This window comes from Telmatherina bonti (genome assembly GCF_933228915.1).
Source record: "Telmatherina bonti genome assembly, chromosome: 24".
NCBI lineage: Eukaryota > Metazoa > Chordata > Actinopteri > Atheriniformes > Telmatherinidae > Telmatherina > Telmatherina bonti.
This window is the reverse complement of record NC_136633.1, coordinates 14,099,005-14,119,202: the sequence shown is the minus strand read 5'-3', so window position 1 is coordinate 14,119,202 and position 20,198 is coordinate 14,099,005. Positions and strand designations below refer to the sequence as shown.

At 38.7% G+C, this 20,198-nt stretch overlaps 1 protein-coding gene across 1 annotated transcript; it reads left to right on the top strand.

The window, feature by feature from the left end:
- Positions 1-191: 191 nt before the first annotated feature.
- Positions 192-19,120, top strand: mrps9 (mitochondrial ribosomal protein S9; the record flags this gene model as incomplete). The annotated part of the gene is made up of 11 exons (XM_079263664.1): positions 192-290; positions 1,527-1,709; positions 7,313-7,375; positions 8,561-8,591; positions 8,682-8,761; positions 13,859-13,944; positions 14,047-14,122; positions 14,244-14,412; positions 16,045-16,153; positions 16,771-16,940; positions 18,842-19,120. The coding sequence occupies 11 exons, from the start codon at positions 192-194 to the stop codon at positions 18,931-18,933; spliced, it is 1,158 nt and encodes a 385-aa protein (XP_079119790.1). The 3' UTR covers positions 18,934-19,120.
- Positions 19,121-20,198: the final 1,078 nt, after the last annotated feature.

The window sequence follows — 20,198 nt, the reverse complement described above, 5'->3', positions numbered from 1 at the left end:
ATATATATATACACATAGATAGATACATAGATAGATAGAAAGATAGATAGATATGGATATAGAGATATATATAGAGAGACATCTATCTATCTATCTATCTATCTATCTATCTATCTATCACGCTTCAGTACGTCTGTGACGTATGCCTACTTCCGCCGTTACGCCGTAGACGACGTACTGCGTCAGTAAATATGGCGGCGTCCGGTGTGCGAGCTGTGGCTTCGTTTTTTAGGAAATATGGGAATTGCAACTCGAGTTTTTACATTGTCTCCTTGCACTTAAGTAGACAGGTAAAGAACGAATAATTGTTTAGCATAGTTACTTTTTTTCTGCTTTAGAAAACTAGAATTAATGAACGTGATGAAACCCAAACGCCCTTGAGTTAGCATCCTGTTAGCCGAAACTGGCTGAAAAATCCGACAATCCAGATTATTAACTTCATATCTCTTTGGAAATGGTCTGAAAATGTTCTAGTTAGTTTATTTAAAGTATTTAACTCCCTCACTAATGTTCGGCTGTTCTTATATACTTCTCCGGTTATTATTGTTATTTTTTATGATTATTTAATTGACCAAATTTCAAACAAAAAAATGTGACAATTTAACATCAAATCAAAGCTTTTAGATCTCGAAGTTTACAATTGATATAAATACTTAAATAGACTAAAGCCATTTTGTTTCATATTTAACTTTTTTACTGACAGAATTTTATCAGGATATGTAAGGTAAGGTAATAATAAACCCTCTCGTAACAAATAATTGTTTTTAGTGATGATTTTTTTTTTTTTTTTTTTTTTTTTTTTGGTCTTTTGTTTAGCTCATATACATTGTAATGTCTTGTTTAAATTTCCAAATTGTTTGACTAGTTTTTATCTAATAAATGCTGGTCTTCAGCAACTAAACACTTATAGAAATTATGGCGATATGCTTTTGTCCCGATTCGATTTTAATTGCGATTCTTACAATTCTTTGATATTGCTGATTTTTGTTGATTAAAAACAAAAAACATGTTTAAAACTTTTTTTTTTTTTTTTGCTCGTCATTTTTCATTATTTCAATCAGAAAAAAAGCAACACAGTATCCAAATCATCATTCTGCAGCTATAGTGCACAAGAAGACAAGTTAAAAGATCAATAAAAATATTAAAAATGACAAAAATTTTAAATTGGATTATTATTGGATTATTTTTATTCATTTGAATTAGTTTTAGTCTTTTTTTTTTTTTTTTTATACAAAAACATCGATTTTAAAATTATGAAGCAAAAAAATCCCAATTTTTGATTTTTCAATTTGATTTTCCCACCCCTAGTAGTTACAGTAAAGTTTAGTATTTGTTCTTACAGATGGTGTTTTTATTTGCATATTTTTTCTCAGACTGAATTTCTTCTCATCAGAAGAACAACATCTGGATACTGTTTGGCAGTTGATCCATTTAAGTTCTGAAGAGGATTTGGAACAATTTACATCTTATTATTAGTAATGTTACACAAGCTATGTGATAGTAACACTGTGGTTCCCCACTCCTAGGTGATCAGCAGGCAGATATGCACGAGTTCTGCTCTCTGGAGAAAGAATCTGGCGGCTGCAGGACCGGAAAAGTTCACCTTGGAGTTTGTCCAGAAGCAGATAGAGGAGTTTGATATTGGGAAGCGACATTTAGCTAATATGATGGGCGAGGACCCTGAAAACTTCACCCAGGAGGACATAGATGTGAGTTAAACAAGTTGCATACTGCTTGCTGTGCTATTTATACAATTTTGGAGCTCTGATATTATGATTTGAATGACTCGTTTAAGTGGCTTATGTATACAACCAATTTGAAGCATATTAAATAACTTCTAAGTAGAGATAATGTGGAAGTGAGGCCATTTTCTGCATATTCTGAATGCTGAGGAAGCATATGGAAGTTTAGCATTAGCATGTTTTTCTAATGAGTGGCAGTGGTGGTGGTAGTGATCATGTGTTTTCTTGCTTAACAAATATCATCTGGGTTGGCTAAAAAGTTTTATTTGACTCTTAAGTCTTGACTAAACGGACATCATAATGCCTCTGCAATCTATCTCACTGTTGAGAAACCTATTGTCCGCATCATTCACAATCAGTGCTTTTCTCATAATGGATATTTAGACAAAGGTTTTGAAAAAGTGTAGCTACTTCTGCAAGGATTTTACCCTTGGTGCTCTGCGAGGACCAGAGTTGGCCACCCCAGCTGTAGGGTATGGACTATTTAGAGTGGATAGCAAAAGCTTGTGCTTGAAATTCAGCAATTTAGGTAAAGTGCATATTTGAACAAGAATAGAAAAAATAGGTCCAGTTGTCATTACTTCCCTCGGGCTCTGGCACCTAGCTTTATCTCAGTGAGGAGATACGTGATACGTGACACTTTTTTCTACTTATATTTGAACAAAAGCCTTCCAATTTCCCACAATGTAGCATTTTACTGTCTATATTGACAGTGTTTAGGTGACACAAGACAGCATTGCAGATGCTGTAGGAATGCTCAGAAATGCCGCAGGGTGGGTTAATTAATTTCCCTCCTACAGTTAGTCGCCTCTTGAAATGCAGCTCCAGAATGACTGGGTTCAAGCTGCATTTGTATGCTATATTTCAGAGTAGTATGTAAAAGAAGCCGAAATAATTTTAATCCACAACTGTGCTGCCTCATGTAAAAAATCTGTAGGACTGACTGATGATTTAGATCAGTTTGGAAGGTGTTAACTTAAAGTGTTAAAAGATGGTTTAAGGAATGACTTGTTAATTATTACAACCCATACAACATTTAGATATCAGTATCTAATGAGATTATTTTAGATTTACGTTCTCTTACCTTTTAAGCTTTAAGAAATCTTAGACCAGAAGGACAAGAATTTTAAACTTAATTTTAAACCTGATGGGGAGCCAGTGAAAGAAATTCAAGGTGGGAATGATGTGCCACCTTTTGGATATCTTTATTAACAACCTGGCAGCTGCATCTGGACTGCTTGTCGGCTGTCCAGAGATGCATTGATCACATCAGTGCAAATGGGATTGCTGTAATGTGGACAAAATGACACATAGCCAATTATTTTGTTTTCCAACCCTCTTGAATTTTTGTTTAGATGCCAAAGCCCTGACTCATAAGAACACAAAAACTACTTAGTTTTTTTTTTTTTTTTTTGTAAAATAGACCGTTTCTATGACAACAGATTAGCCAATAGTGCAGTAAAGTTTGGTAACACACAGTCATGGATTGGAAATAAAAATACTGTCAAATACTGTAAAAACTGTTCTGTTTAAACTGTTCAAAATACTATGATACATAATTTTGTTTTATACCAATAACACATGAATGCATCGCAAAGAGGTGAGTATACAAGTTTGTCTGCTCCATGTGTATAAATCCCACATATGTCAAGCACATGAGGGAGAATTTCATTTTTAAAAAAAGGATTAAACTTTGAATTGCCCTTAATATTCAAAGTTTGCAAGCAATTTTTGTGGATTTGGATCTCTCACATCAGTCTGTTAGTGTCAGCCTTCACATGCCTCTCTAACACTCACACTTTCCGTCTCATTTTAATTTAAATCAATATTCACTTTAAACTAGTCAAACAAGCTTAAACGAGGGAGATTATTGGATACTTTGGGAGTGGATGAGAATGCTGCTGTGTTGCATTTCTCCAGTTTATTTAGTGAAAAAGACCATTTCATAAGCGGAGCTTTTTGCTCCCCATTAGAAAAAGCTTCACTTTTACTGTGTTTGTCCTGTCTGGTGTGCAGATGAAGGATCGGGAACAAATATCAGCATTTTTAAACAATGAAACTAGACATAGCAATGAGAGTGCTGGTTGATTAAAACATTAAATACATGTCTAGTTGTCAGCTGTTAAAAAAAAAAAAAAAGAGGTATCTTAGGCAGGATCCTTTTGCCAGCAGGCAGGTGTGGCTATCTAATCCACTGCAACAATGATATTAGTAACACCCTCAAACACATCAGCACGGTTATTTGAGATTTTGGCAAAACTTCAGCCTATGCTGCTCCAGCTATTTAACTCCACCTCCTTCTCATCCCAACACCAAGTCCCCAGTGGCCCTCAGGAATAATGAAGAGAGCTGTCGCTGCCAGGCTGTGAAAGCCAAAGCGACAGCTAGCAGCCCAAAACTGGAAGTGTGGAGCAAAAGAGGAAAATCAGCAAGGACTGCAGATGTGTGATGTGGTGTTGCTCCTAAATCCCCATGCTCTTGTCTGGAGTCTAGACTCTTCAGCTGTGACGGTGATGAAGACCCGGGAAAAATCAAAAAGATGCTTACAGCCAACAGGGACCGACATCATGAACAGACTCATAATATCTCTGTCACAAGTGGAGACGGTGAAACAGAAGCTTTTCTTTTACCTGTGAAGTTGGGAAAATACATCTGAAATCGTCTCTGTGGGACTCATTGTTGCAGGAAGTATTTAAATCAAAGAGCAAATCTGATGTTTATTAGACAGGGCTGAAAAAACAAGTCAAAAATAATGTATGAACTTTAAGGTTACTGGGGGAAAAAAAGTCAACCAGTAAGGAAGTAGTTGCTTTTTTTCTGCTCCAGATGTGGATGGAGGGTGGATTTGTGAATTGCGTCAGCTTAAATTTTACTGAGGCAGAGATGGGCAGCAGCTGAGAAGGTGACTGATCATGATGTCCTTATGGCAGGACAGGAGTTGTGCATTTAGGCTTATGTAGGAGTTACACCTGTAAAGTGGCTGCTAGAAAAAACAGTAGAAAAGCAAACCTCCGCCAAGGCCTTTAAAAAGTTCCTGGATCCAAACGTTGATCCGGATCACCACCAAAATAAAATCAGTTCTTCCTTTTCACATTTCCAATAACTACTGAAAATTTAATTAAGATCTGTCCATAATTTTTGAGTTATCTTGAACACAAACAAACAGATAAATTCTGGGTAAAACACAACCTCCTTGGCGGAGGTACAAAGGAACACTTTTGAAAGACATCACAGCTCAATGAGGGAAAAAAAACATGTACTGGATATCAGAGCTGATGTGGACTGGGAAATGTGTTTGCAACAAAGAGATCCCACATCCAATGAAAATGATCAACCTACACACCATGAAAATCTAGAGAAAAAATGTTGTGGAAGGTGAAATTTCATTGGAGCAAATCCAAATGATACTCAGTAATTTGGCCCATAATATGAATGTATGCTTTGACAAAACTGTAGCATGTTCCATATAAGATTACAGATAGTGTTCTGGAGTATTTCCTACCAGATCTGAACCAGCACATTACTGGCCATGTTTATATTTCCAGTTCTGACCTGACCAGTGCTGTTTATATGAGCCTGAAAAAGGACTTGCATTGACATGCATCATATGTTTGAACAGGATAAATCATATTGACATGCAGAATTATGCCGCTGTCTGACTTTCCAAAAACAGCAATAGAGAAAGAAACTTTGTGTTTCATTGTAAACAAACACACATTTATTGCTTACCAATACCAGTTTCGTACCAATCTTTCCAATTGGGTCATCACATTCTAAAATGAAATTGGTCCTCGAGGGCTGCGATCCTGCAGGTTTTCAGTGTATCCCTGCTCCAGCACATCTGACTCAAATTAAATGGACACAGTAGCCTATGATTTTCTGCATAATGCTTCAGTAATTTGAATCAGGTGTGTTGGAGCAGGGACAGAAACTTCCAGGACCAGAGCTAGACATCCCCGATGTCCATTTCACCAATTTTAACCCACTGACCAGTGGCAGATATGCCCGGGGATCTATGGAATATGTCAGTCAAGCTCCAGGAATGAACACAGAGCCCCCTAGAGGGCCCCTGGCCACCCTCATGAAGTTTCAGTCTGATTGTTTGGTCAGAGACCAAACACGGTGGCCCGCTGGTGGTCATTTTAGACTCTGACTGTGCTCGTCCTGTTCCTCTTTGTACAAGGCTGATAAGAGTCCTGCTGATGGATCAACTCCTTCATGCTTTTGAGACTGTGCTGAGAGACATAGCGCACCTGCCAATGGAGTGTATCGATGTCCCATTCTGGAGTAGTTGGGCTTCCTGTGCTGCTTCTGTAGCATCCAGGTTTAACATAATGCTAGTGACAGTGATCCTAACCAATGGGATACATAGTGAATTTTTTCATTTTATTTATTCCTTCATGGAAAATATCATGTTTTTGATGCGTAAAATCTAAAAAGAAAAGATTGTTTGCTTGAGCACCTTTTGCTGTACCACAGTAGGAAGCAAAGAAAAGCTGAAAGTCTTCACATAAGCTGGGACTTCCAAGCATTTGGCTAATTTCTGCCAAATCTTCCGGCTCTATCAAATGGGAAGTCTTTTCATGCGGTTTCAGTGGATTTAAATGTCTTTCCCAGCAGCATTTCTCATCTCTTTGCCACATGTCATCTTGTTGCTACTTCATGTATAGCCCCCATCATTTCACCACGTGGCTGAGATTTACTCTGCTCACTTATACCGGCGACATCTCTCCCTCTTTCTCTCCTCTGTCACTCCATCTTCGCCCCTCAGGGATCTTCCCCATATTGTGTCGACTCTGCGGAGGCACACAGGTGTGTCTTCATCTGTTCCCTGCCTGTTTCCTCAACCCTCCTTTTCTTTTTACCCTTTAACTTCTCCTCACTTGTCTTCCTCTTCCTGTCTCTCAAACGTTTTCCTCAACTGGCCTCCTTTTTCTTTTTCTTCCTGCTTTCCGTCGTTTTGACAACCTTAAAGGCAGCAACCTGCTCCCCACGAGCAGCACCTGCTGCCTCGCTAATTGAGCCGACGGAGAGGAGAGGGGAAAAAAAAAAACAAAAGGAGAAGAGGAGCGGCAAGATGGCAGGATGGAGGAAGAGGGAGATGAACAGGTTGTGGTGATGAGTGTGGCAGGGCCAACACATTTCTGATCTGCCTCTCTTCTCACACACACACACACGCTTACAGCACCATCTGTAGCCCTGGTAATAACACACACACACACACACACACACACACACACACACACACACACACACACACACACACAGATCAGAGGCTGAACTCGGAGTGAACTGTTGGACGACCACAGTGTCCTCTGCTCACTGTCAAAATAGCCCAAAACTTGTCTTTTTCTGCTTGTTTTCTCCTCTAACTCCATTGTAACACACACACATTTGGTGTCACACAGTTACACACATCTCATTTGCCTTTCCTTGAACCCACAAGCAGCTTGCGTCCTATTCTGTTTTCAGTTTCATCGCCCATCGGACATGTCAGCGTTGTCACAGTCTGCCATGATCTCTCACACTGTTTTTTTTATTTTTTATTATTATTTCTGTCTCAACCATAGAGGAGCATCGCTTACCTCTTCCCCTCCGGGCTGTTTGACAAGAAGGCTCGGCCCCTCATGAAGGTGAGACCCTGAGTTCATTATCTTCCATTTTTGGTAAATTTTAACCTCTGGAGACTTTACTTATCCCTGTTTCATGAACTGTGCAGTAAGCAACAAGACAAGGCAAACATATTTATAAAACACAGTTACCATACAAAGCAATTAAAAACTTATAAGGTGAAAAGATGGAAAAATAGAAACTGAAATGAAAGAAAAAAATTAAGCAAAAGAATGAAAAGCCAGGAATAAATATGCACCTGGCAACCTGATGGGTCTGGACGCCTAATGACCAGCAGACAAATCTGAGATGCATTTAGGCCGAAGACCATTCAGGGGGTTTAATACACACAAATCAGTGATCAAAGGTCTGGTGTGGTATGATCTCTTCTCTTGGTGTTGGTTGGGACCTTAGCAGCACCATTTTGGATGAGTTGCAGCTGTTGGATGTTTTCTTTCAAGACATGAAAAGATACCCTGAGCATAATATGAAAGAAGATACATGAACAAGTGTTTTTATGCTTTGCTGAGATATAACTCCTTTGATTCTGACTATATTCTTAAAGCGTTAACAGGCTGATTTATTCACGTTTACGTAACTGGTAAATGTAGTCCATAATTACGGCCAGATTTTGGCTCAGTGCTTAGTTTCATGGAATCAAATTGAACAGAACTATAATATTGCTTTTTTTGTGACCAAAAACAATTAATTTTGTCTTTTCAGCATTGAGCTGGGAGAAATTCTGTCTCATTTACTCAATGATTAGATGTATGACACTTAAATGTAGAGTTGTGTGTCATCAGCATAAGTGTCTTAGCAGATGTACAATTGACAGACATATAATCAGAATCATAAATTTGAGATAAAGTTGTTTGAAAATGGTGACTTGAGGAACCAAATATGCAACCTTTTTTCTCTAAAATAAAAAAAAAACAGTCCCAGTAAGATTTGAGCTCATATAGCATATACCAGAAAAGTCGCTCCCACTTCTACAGTCTATCCAGTAAGATGTTATGATCAGCTTTATCAAATGCCACAGCAGTAATAGGTGAACAAAACATGCCATGAATTCCAAAGAAAATAATTTCTTTTTGTTTATATGGCCACAATGCTAATTTTTCTGTTTTGCACATGGCAGGTTAAAATGGCCAACCTATAAGCCGACCTGTTTAAATAAACACATTTGTCTTTTCTCTCCTTATCATCAGCATCCTGATGAAATATTTCCAAAACAGAGAGGTATGTGATATATGCACCTCCTGACAATATAGTTTCCAGATCGTGAAACCTGCTTCTGAGTTTTTCCCCCCCCTTTTTCTGTCATTCAAGCTGTCCAGTGGGGAGCAGACGGACGGCCTTTCCACTTCCTGTTTTACACCGGCAAGCAGTCCTACTACTCCCTCATGCATGTGAGTACAGCAGGCACATTCCCATGAGATTTTAGCCTCTTCTCAGACAAGCAGGTTGGAGGTTAGATGTGGTTTAGTTGGGTTGATGTTGTCAGAAAATGTCAACTGAAGTCCCAATGCAGAATAACTGGTTGATTGAGATCCATTGCAGAAAGAAGCTGAACAAGTTTGGATTTAAAAAGGATATTTAATGCATTTCTGCTCTAGAATGTTTGGTTGTAATAATAGAAATGAAACCCACCATGTCTCCATTTGGTCTTTTTAGGAATACAATAGATTGGCCTTCACTTCTTAAGCTTTTAACAAATAGTGATCTAATAAAAATAGTTTTTTGGGACATTTGGTTACAACATATTACTTCCAACACAAAGAGGCATTAATGAACTGAACTCTTTGGCAGCAGTCGTATAAGAATAAATGCTAACACATGATTGATGTACACCATATAAATCAGAGATACATGCAGTCATTATCGGCATACTTTGGGCAATTTGACTGGAGATACTGCATTTAGAGCACGTAATATATTAAAAGTTTATCAAGCCAAAGCTCACCATCTATTATCAGACAGTGCTTACAATTAATCTGATACTATACTGACAACCTAATACCTATTCGCTGATCTGCCACTTTGTTATATAAACCAGTTCAGTTGCTTGTTAACACAAATAGCTAATCAGCCAATCACATGGCAGCAAATCAGTGTATTTTAGCCATGACATTGAGATTAATTTCGGATTAGCTTGAGACGACTTGCTGAATTTCAAATTGAGCATCAGAATGAAGAAGAAGGGGGATTAAAGGGACTTTCAACGTAGCATGGCTGTGGGTTTGAGTATTTCAGAAACTGCTGATCTACTGGGATTTTCATGCACAAACATCTCTAGGGTTTACACAGAATAGTCTGAAAAAGACCGCTACAGCAGCAGAAGACCACCCCAACTCCCACTCCTGCCAGCTAAGAACAAGAATTCAAGGCTACAATTAACACAGACTCTCCAAAATTGGACAAAAGTAGATTGGAAAAGGTCACCTGGTCTGATGAGTCTCCATTTCAGTTTCAGTATTCACATAGTAGGGTCAGAATTTAATTTCAATTCAATTCAGTTCAACTTTATTTGTATAGCGCCACTTCACAACAATGTTGTCACAGGGCATACATGAATCAACATACACATCATTTCAAGCAAATTCATACATATCCTATAATAGAAACCAACTGATTGCATCGAGTCATGACTTCGATCATATCCCCCATCCTGAGCATGCATGCGGCGACAGTGGGAAGGAAAAAACTCCCCTTTAACAGGAAGAAAACTTCCGGCAGAACCCGGCTCAGGGAGGGCAGCCATCTGCCTCGACTGGTTGGGGTGGAGACGACAGGAAAGACAGAACAACATGTACAATTGCACTTATTCAGGAAGACCTGCGGAAAAAAGGAGAAATAAGTTAGAGATGGCAATATTGGCATATATTTATACATTAATATATCAGAGAAATAGAGCGAGGTTCTTGTCAGTGCATCAGGTGATGTCCCCATTGCTACATAAGTAATGGTTGGCTAGACTACCCATAACTATAAGAGCAAAGAGCAAAACCTGGATAGTTGGGTCCCGTACATGCAGACTCCAACTCAGGAGATGCTCATATCCTAACTATAAGAATCATGAAAAAGGGAAGGTTTTCAGCTCAATCTTAAAGGTGTGGAGGGAGTCTGCCTCCCGAACCCACGGTGGGAGCTGGTTCCATAAGAGAGGAGCCTGATAGCTAAAGGCCCTTCCTCCCATAGTACTCTTTGAGACTCCAGGAACCACCAGTAAACCTGCAGTCTGAGAGCGCAGTGCTCTATTTGGAATGTATGGAATTTAATGTAAACATCATGAAAGCATGGATCCATTCTGGCTTTAATCAACGATTTAGACTGCTGCTGGTGGTGTAATGGTGTGGAGGAAAATTTGGTAGTCTTAATTTTAATTCAGGATGGTTTAAACGCCTTTGCCTACTTAAATATTGTTGCTGACCATGTTCATTCATTTATGAACATAGTGACGACAATGACCCCCCCAGTACTAGGAAAGGGGACTTGATTTAATAAACTGGCCTGTGAATGTACAAATAACATGATCTTTTATAGCAGACATCATTCACTTAAACATTTTAGATGAAGAGGTCAGTGCTTTTTGAATTTTTGGGCAGCTGATATGCTTCCTGTACAACAAAGTAGCAGCAGCTCTGATAGTGATGGCATAAAGGGATTTAGCTTTTAGGTTTGCTTAAAAGAAGCAGTAATTATTTTACTTTGATTAGTAAAAAATGGAGAAAAATTTACATGTTTTTTCTGGATTCCGGCTCAGCTTGAGGTGCAGTGTGTCTGGCTTGTTGGTGGTGTGGATTCAGTGAGGGTTGGTGAGTCTGGGTGGGGTCTCTCTTTTTTTCTTTTTTCATCACGTCCTTCCTATTTTAATCCTTTCACTATTTTTCACCTCTTGTGTTTTAGACACACAAGAGGTGTGTGTCTAAAACCCACAGAGTATGATATCTGAATCTTTGTCCCAGCCTCCACCTTTTTAGTGTTTTGCCCTGCAGCCTCAGTCTGCACCCCCTGCGGCTGGTTTAAATAGGAATATCAGACATGTCTGACGGCTTGTGCTGCCTGTCTGCATGATCACAGGCTCAGTCTGTTTCCCCTGCCTTTGTGTTTTTCTTTTCCTCTTTCCCACCTTTTTCCTTGCCCAATGTTTCCTCAGTGTATTCCAAAAATGTTCTCCTGTCACACACACGCCTCAGCAACGTCACCAGCAGGGGGCGGTGGCGTGAAAATCAGCTGTCCTGCTCGGCTGCTCTCCAGCGTGGTACATTAACCTGCTTGCTGCTTCACTGAGCTCTTTTATGGCCACAAACAAGAGAAACCTGAAAACACATTTCTCCTTCACATTTCTCCTTCACATTCCTCATGCTAACCCGAAAGCACATTAATACACACCACTCTGGCTTTAATGCATCAGTATTTTAGCTGTGAACTTAAAGGCGTTCTTATGGATATTATTGAAAAAGGAAGGATGGACCCACTCCTCCTTTTATCTAGCCAATCCCTGCAAGTTACTCCTCACCACTGTAGAAGCAGCAGCTTGCATATGTGTAACTCAAGCTATGTATCCAACCCTCCCTCCTCGGGATTTTCTATTACCGGTACACTTTCTTTTAATCCTAATAAAATCAGGTTTTGCTTGATGTTTGCCTTCAATCCTCCTTCCTTGTGCACCCCTCTGTAGCTGGTCAGAGTGGCAGCGGATTAGGCACACTCTATCAAGAAGGAATTAAACATCTGGTGAATAATTGACAGGGAAATGAGTTCTCGCACAGGCGCAGGGTGGCTAAGGTGGGGGGTTCTGCCTTAGGGACGTGACCAGCATCACCCCCCCCTCCCCCTGCCAATTCTCTGTCTGTCAGTGCCCATCAGCACGAATCACTGCTCGCAAGTCATCTTCCATGCAGTGTTGATACTGCACCACCATCTCTTTTATTTCATATCTGGCCTTATGAATCTATAAAATAGGTCTGTACATCAATTTAGAGCTAAAATATTAATTGTATGGATGACTCTGTTTCACGTTTATGAACCATCATAAATGTCACAAACTGTAGAGATTTGAAAATGTAGTTTTTCCTTGAATATCACAAAAAAATGGCTCAAAAGTTGTTTTTTTTTTTTTTTTTTTTTTTTTTTACTATTCACCATCAATGTTGGCAGAACCACTCATCACTACACCAGAATGTCAGGGTTTATTCAACCTCTTTATGGAAGATTAACACGCACATCACCACAGTTGGAACAGCACAAAAGCTTCAATATAACTTTAAAGCTGACTTTAAAGTTTAAAAATTAAATGTTAATGTCAGACAAAGAGCAACTAAATAAATACAAATGAGTAAATTATCATTTTAAATCATTTTAAATAGATGAAAAGCTGTCCAAATTTAACTGGATGTATTTTCGCTATATAAAGTAATTTTCTCTTTAACCTAACAAATGGCTGTGCTACCAATGGGAACACCATCTCTAACCAAGCCTTTGTGATAACTAGCAGTGAGTCTTCCTTGTTGTTGTGGAGGAGTTTTGGGCCAATCTTATTTCTTCAATTGTTTTAATTCAGTCACACTGGAAGATTTTCAAGCATGAATGCCTTGTTGAAGGTCATGCCACAGTCTCTTCATTAGATTTAAGTCCAGCCCTTCACTTGGCCACTCCAGAGCATTTATCTATAATACAGCTGCATAATATTGAACTTAAGGTCATGAACTATTGACTGGACACTGGCCTTCAAGGTGTTCTGATAGAGAGCAGTATTCTTGGTTCTGTCATTTATGGGCAGCCGTCCAGTTCCTGAAGAAGCACACCAGTGCCAGACCATTACCCTACCACCACCATGTTTGATCATCAGTATAATGATCTTCTATTAGATGCTGTTATTTTTACAGCAGATGTAATGACTTCTGAAATACTGTTTCACAGAAGATTTTCCCCAAAGTATTGAGGATCCTCGGGATCTTTTCATTTATTTAATGTGAGACAAGTCTGTTATTTTTAGTCACCAGTTGTTTTTTGAATTGGAAGTATTTCATAGATATAACTAAAACTGACCTTAACGGTGGCGAGTGAGGCCTGCATTGCTTTACATGTAGTTCTGAGTTCTTTTCCAACGCCCTGGATGAGTCGATGCGTTCTTGTAGTAATTTTGATTGGCTGGCTATTGCTCCATACCCCCAGTTATGCATCATGGCTTTTACTGTGGTTTGTTGGGAGTCCCAAAGCCTCAGAAATGGCTTTGTTACCCTTTCCAAACTGATATGTCATTGATTTAGTTTCTCATCTGTTCTTGGCTTTCTTTAGCTTCAGGCATGCTGGGTGGCTTTCTGAGATCTTTTGGCCTACTTCAAGCTTTTTGTATTTACTCAGGTTGTCGTTGTCTGACACGTCACAGTACTGTATGTTAGATCTGAAAGTTGAGCTGTACTGTTTATAAAAGAGAAAAAATAAATAAAGAATGCCCAGCTACATAATGGACTTATGTTGTTGTTGTTTCTGGTCTGTTTTAGGAACTGTATGGTAATATTTTGGAAGTAGAGAAATATCAAGATCTCCTTAGAGCCAAAGGAATCTTTTCAAAGGATGTTAAGCCAGTGTAAGTAGAGACAGATCCAAATAAAGTCCTTTTCTTCAAGTGGTGTGATTACATGGAGTCAAGGAAAATAAAAATTTTAAAAAATCCTCCTCTTTCCATCAGGTCTCTTGGAACAAGCAGGTGGCTAACAAAAGAGGAGCTGGAGGCATTATTAGTGGAGACAATCTCTGCTCATGATGTAAGAACACCACATTTTACTTTTTAGTGTTGTTTTTTTCCTTCTGCACATACAGGAGTTGGGGCTGCAGTAGCAGAGTTACATGTTTTTTTTTTTATTTGTGTGTGTTTTTTGTCGTCAGTACGATCGTTTTGTGCAGCTGATGCAGCGCCTGCTGTCCATGCCTTACAGCAGCTTGGAGGAAGAGTTCATCCGACGGTACAGACGACAGTTGGAGGCTCAGTCCAAGCATCAAACTGTACCAGTGCTGCAGAATGATGACAAAGGCGTGGCCTTCAGCACTTCGGATGGTAGGAACATATCAGTGGTTCATTTAAAGATGGGAAATTTGTTATGGGCTCTTCTTTTATGTGTGTCAGTAGTGTAATCAGTTTATTCACCCATTCTTTTCTGTATAAGAGTGTAAATTTCTGTGTAACTTTGCCATTACAACAATCATTCAAACATTGTGCTGCACTGGAGAGTTTGAAGTCAAACCAGTAGAAATAACACCCACAAGAAAGAAAATTTCCAAAAATCTATGACTCCAGTTAAAAGTAAAGTTGGGATGCAGAAGGATTTACAAATCTAATAAACTCATATTTTGTGCAACGATTTAGCAACATGGACTTGCATACAATGATGTCATGTTGTTTTAACAGAGGCAGTATGTGGCATTGTCTTTGCTGAAATATGATAAAAAAAAACGAACTGGTTGGAAGGACGTCGAAACCTCTAAACCTTTTAGCTCTGATGTAATGGTTGCCAGTTCCAACTGCACCAATGCACCTCTGTACTGTAAGAGAGTCAGACCATTAAGCTGAATTCAGAAGCACTACATCCATGATTTCCATAAAGTTCAAGCTGTAAGAAAAGCAGATACACAGACAGCTAAATTTAATCCCATGTGACACACAGGGATGAAGGGATAGACCCTATAGTGGAGTATCTGATTGTCATGGGACGATCAAACCAAAAGGCAGATGCAAAAACAACAGTCAGAATACAAATAGGGTTGGGAAATTTAATTTAAAAAATTGAGTATCAGGATTTTTTTGCTTCACAATTTTAAAAACGATTTTATTTTTGTTAAAAAAAATTGATTTAAATAAATTTAAATAATCCAACATAGAATTAGCCATTTTTATTGTTTTTATTGATCTTTTTACTTGTCTTTTTGGGCATTATAGCAGCAGAATGATGGTCTGGCTACTGTGTTGTTTTTTCCTAATTGAAATTAAGAAAAATGACGAGCAAAAAAGTTTTGTACTCTTTTATTTTTTTTTTTTTTTCTTGTCTTAAGCATATAAAAATCGGCAATATCTGAGAATTGTGAGAATTTCAATTTAAATTGAATCGGCATCCAAAAAGTCTGAATTAAATCAAATCAGGACAAAAGCATATCGCCACAGCCTGAAATACTAGTAATAAAAAGAACAACACAGTGTATATTTTGTGTCTTATAATAATTATAAAATAGTCACTTTATAATGTAGATTGAAAAGACTAAAACAACCAACAAGAAGCATAATATACAGCTCCTGCTTTGTGTTTTAAACTGGTTTCAGGAAAACTTGAAACAACCACACAAAGGAGTTGATATCCTGAAGTAGCTACAAGATGCACAAATAGTCAAAATCAAAACCAAGTCAAAATAGAAGACTCAGTACAACTTCAAAGAAACAAAAACTAACCAGAATCAAACCAGAAGTCTGGATGTGTGTTTGTGTTTAGGTGGCTTTGATCGTAATGATTCCAACACACCTGATATAGTCTAATATCAGTAGAAAGAAACTTTGTGATTACCGCTAAATTCAGCTCCTGAAATGATGAATTGTACTTCCTGCTCCAAGTTAAGGGACATCCGTGATGCGCTGTAAGACGAGAAGTTTGACAAACATTTCTGAAAATGGAAAATTCAACACATTTCTGTTCCTTTCCAGGTCGGAGGAAGACGTCTACGTCATCGGTTGTCCTTCGAGACTGCGGCTCTGGACGCATCACAGTCAACAACCAAGACTACATCCACTACTTCCCCATCCTACAAGACAGGTAAGAGGGCCGTAATAAAACCTTTCCTCCTCACGGCTTCTCTGCTGCTTCGTCCACTGATACCATTTCCCTTAAAATGCAAGACACGATGTGTTGTACCCTCCACGTACTCCCACCCTCTCCCCCTTCCCCAAAAATTAAAAAGCAGCTTTTTCACTCTTCACAGCATCGCCTCGTTTTTTTTATTTTTTTTTTTTATTTATCTCCTTGTAGTAAGTTAATTACACAGTTGAGTGATTGTGTGTGAGTGTCCAGAGCCGGTGTTGTCACGCAGTGTGAGGACGGGGCTGTAATTGGAGCAGAGAGGTGACAATTGACTTTGTCAGCATCCACAGGCCATTCAGGCTGAGACGCCATCCAGAACACAGACACTCCGAGTCCTGCTGAGTCAGAAGTTACTCTCAGATTGTAAAAAAAGAAAGAAAGCTTTTCACCGTGTCAGGATCCTCCGTGCTCATCTGAAAAGTCACCCAGCCAGACATTAAATTAGCTAAGCCCTCTCCACCGTTGATACCACAATCTGTTAAATAGAACACTCTCCTGCTCGGCCCGTTCAGCCACGCTTCATCCTCTCACCCTGTTTTGGTATCTCTTCATCGTTTTCTTCTCCTTCTCAGAGAGCAGCTGATGTTCCCGCTTCAGTTCACGGGCATGCTGGGCCGCTTCGACCTCCAATGCACCGTGAGCGGCGGCGGAAGGTCCAGCCAGGCAGGGGCGCTGCGGCTCGCCATCTCCCGCGCACTGCTCAGCTTTCTGTCGCAGCAGGAGGGGGAGATGATGAGACAGGGTGAGTACAAAAATTGATGGAGTCAAAGGCGTCGTTTAATTAATATCACGTGGTGATATATTTTAATTTATGCATCATCGCGGCATTCTCAGACCACCGCGCTGTTCGGAGGGACTACATCACTGTTTCAGTAAGCATATAAAATATTTAAACATTTATAAAAATATATAAAAACAGAATCTGTCGCCTACGGTGTGTCTGTACAGCATGAAAGCGGTTTGCTTTCTGTCTGAAGATTCTTGTTGCTTTGGTCCCTAATGGCAGAAAATGAAGAAGAGGGGAGGAAAAGACAGAAAAAGTTGCAAGCGTGGGACCATTTCACACTCAAAACGTAGTGTAGTGTGTGTGCTGTAAAGCACGATGTCCATGTTGCAGCACCATCAATCAGCTTCGCGATTTATATCAACAACAGCAGCGGCTGTTAAAATGTACAGTGTTATAACCTGTGATATTAGTCAGCAGCGACGAGGCATGGCGAGGTGTAGGCTGCTAACGTACGTTAACCGTCTTGTAATCCATCCCCTCATCTGTATCTCTCCTGCACACACGCAGAGTCAAAGCTCGTGTTTTAGGCAGCGTGTGACGGCAGATGTAGCTTCTGTTCCTGCAGCAAACTTTCATTAAACAGTCACACTTTGAACAGGCGCGTCGTCAACCAAGACATCGGCTAGTTCTTAGATACTTTGGACATGTTTACAAGTCACTCCTCCTTTCTACGTGAATTCTTCTTTTAAACCTTTTAAAAGAAATTCGCGATCGGTTGAGATTTTTTATATTTCCCACACATCGAGTGCGTGCACAAACACGTCGGGCCGCACCAAAGTATCACATTTTAAAACATAATCGTCAGAGTACCCGATACCAAAAGTACTCGATAGTTGCAGCTCTAGTCTGAAGAAGGCACGGCACATTAATCCCACATCATCAGTTGAATGAAAACATTTCCAAACATTTGAATGCAATCGCAGGCTGCAGCGAGATTATGGTTAGATGATGCATTTTGTGTGGCACATCATATTTGCAATAAAACCCATTACCTGTCTTCATCGTTCTTTAACTCAGACATAAACTTGGAACAAGTGCAGGTTAAATTGTAATTTTTTTTTTTTTTTTAATCTTTTACCTTAACATATGTTCTCCTTAAAGCTGTCCTTCTTTCCTCTGCTTGCATTTCTTTAGCGATGTTAGTTTAAAGTTTTATGTATTATGTTCTATTGTTTATTAACAAAATAACATTTCATTTTAGGATTATCATTAACTGTCTGTGGATTTTTTTTTTTTTTTTTAAAGTATGACTGGCATGATGGACACTTTTGATTTATGGCCGTAAAAATACTTTTTTTACAGTAGAAAAACATTGAGAAAAGCAGTTTTAATGTATTAAAATAGTGCTTTGTTTTAGTTTCAGTTGAGTTGGCAAATAAATTAATCACTTTTGTAATTAAAACTTGCCCATCTCTTCGCATTTAGGGTTAATATTTTTTACAGATTTTATTTTTGTAATAGTTAGCTGTACCATTCTGATTCATCCTAGTAAACAGTAAAAAGATAACTACATATGTTCTATTAAACCTTTAAAAATAACTTATCAAAGTAGCATTGTTTTGTTGCAATGTTTTCTTTACCTGTCGATTGCAGTACTTTGGTCAATCGGAAACCCCACACAGTCAGCATTACCATCATTAATACCAATTTCCACACAAGTCAGAACAAATAATGGTGTTCTGCTGCATTCTCTTCTGTTCTTATATTAGTGATTGGTTTATAAATGAAGATTTTCATGCATTATGGCACGCTTGATATGTTGCATAAGTTGAGGAGTAAATGGTCTCAAGAGAACTACAAAGGATTTATAAAAGAACCGAGAAAAAAAAGAAACTCATGGAAACTTGTCTCTTCAGCTGGTCTGTTAACGCCTGACCCAAGACTGACAGAGAGAAAGAAACCGGGCCAGGAAGGGGCAAGACACAAGTTCACCTGGAAGAAACGATGAAGAGGATGAGGATGAGGATGTCACCTGATCTTGAATTTGAACTTTACTATTGGAAACAGATGAGCATCTTGCCGCATATTGGTCACAGAAACTGCAGTGATGTCCTTTGGCCATCAGGTGGCGGTGTGTTATAAGAAATAAATGCCCTTACATTGTTTGTCCATATACATAAATAAAGATTTTCATATAAAAAAAATATTTCCAATGTATCCTTGTATTTTTTTTTTTTTAGATATCTTTCAATATATTGTTCTATCTAGAGCTCTTGTATGCTTTATTTTTGTATTTTAATCATGGTTTAAGTGTTCAGATACGTCATGTGGAAGACTGTTTCATGGCAGTGAAATCCCTTTTTTAAAGAGAGAAAAATTTAAGTGCATAAATAGTCTTTTATTTTATATAAATAAATAAATAAATATATATATACTTAGCTTATGTTAAACATTAAGTGTTCAAAAATATACAAGTTTGATATAATTATTATTTTTAGTGTTGTTTTCTGTGTTAAAATCAGAAAGTGTCTACATGAACGCTAAAACAACACTACCTGAATGGAAAAAGCAAAGTTCAAGCCTTTACTGACAGAAACGGATGTGATTGATTGTACAAGGATGTAAACTCCGCTTTAATCTTAAACCTAACCTATTTGTATCAACTTATTTTTCTTAAACCAAAGGCAAAAAAGTGTACTGTTTTATGGATTATTGATTTGTTCAACAGACAATATAAGGCAAGTGGAACCAGATAGTGCTTTTGTTTTTCTTGTGATTTTTTAGTGTCGAGTTAAAACTTAAGCAATTCATGATAACCGGTGTATACTGGTTTCCTTTACGTTATAGCAAGCTTCTGCCACTAGATGTCGCCACATGCGCATAAATGTCGAACAGGCACTGATTGAAACGCAACCTCCCTCATCAATTAGGTCATCAATTAAATGACTTATACGGAGTAAATCATACTCAAAGCAGTTCATTTTCACAAGTTTAAACAAGGTAATATATATGTGGATAATGAAAAGATTCAACTAACTAATATGTTTCATGGTTTTATTAGTTGAACGTGAACTCAGCATTGATATTGACAGGTGCAGCTTCCACCTGTGATCATCTGCTCCGATGCTGAGAGGTGGAGGCTGACTTGTGTGGGTGTGTGTAGTAGAGGGGTGGAGTCTTAAAATCTCCCATTGGGTGACCGTCCAGACGAGGCGTACTAGACAGATTAGCCTACTACTGCTGCCAAATTCACAAATCAGTAGTAAGACGACG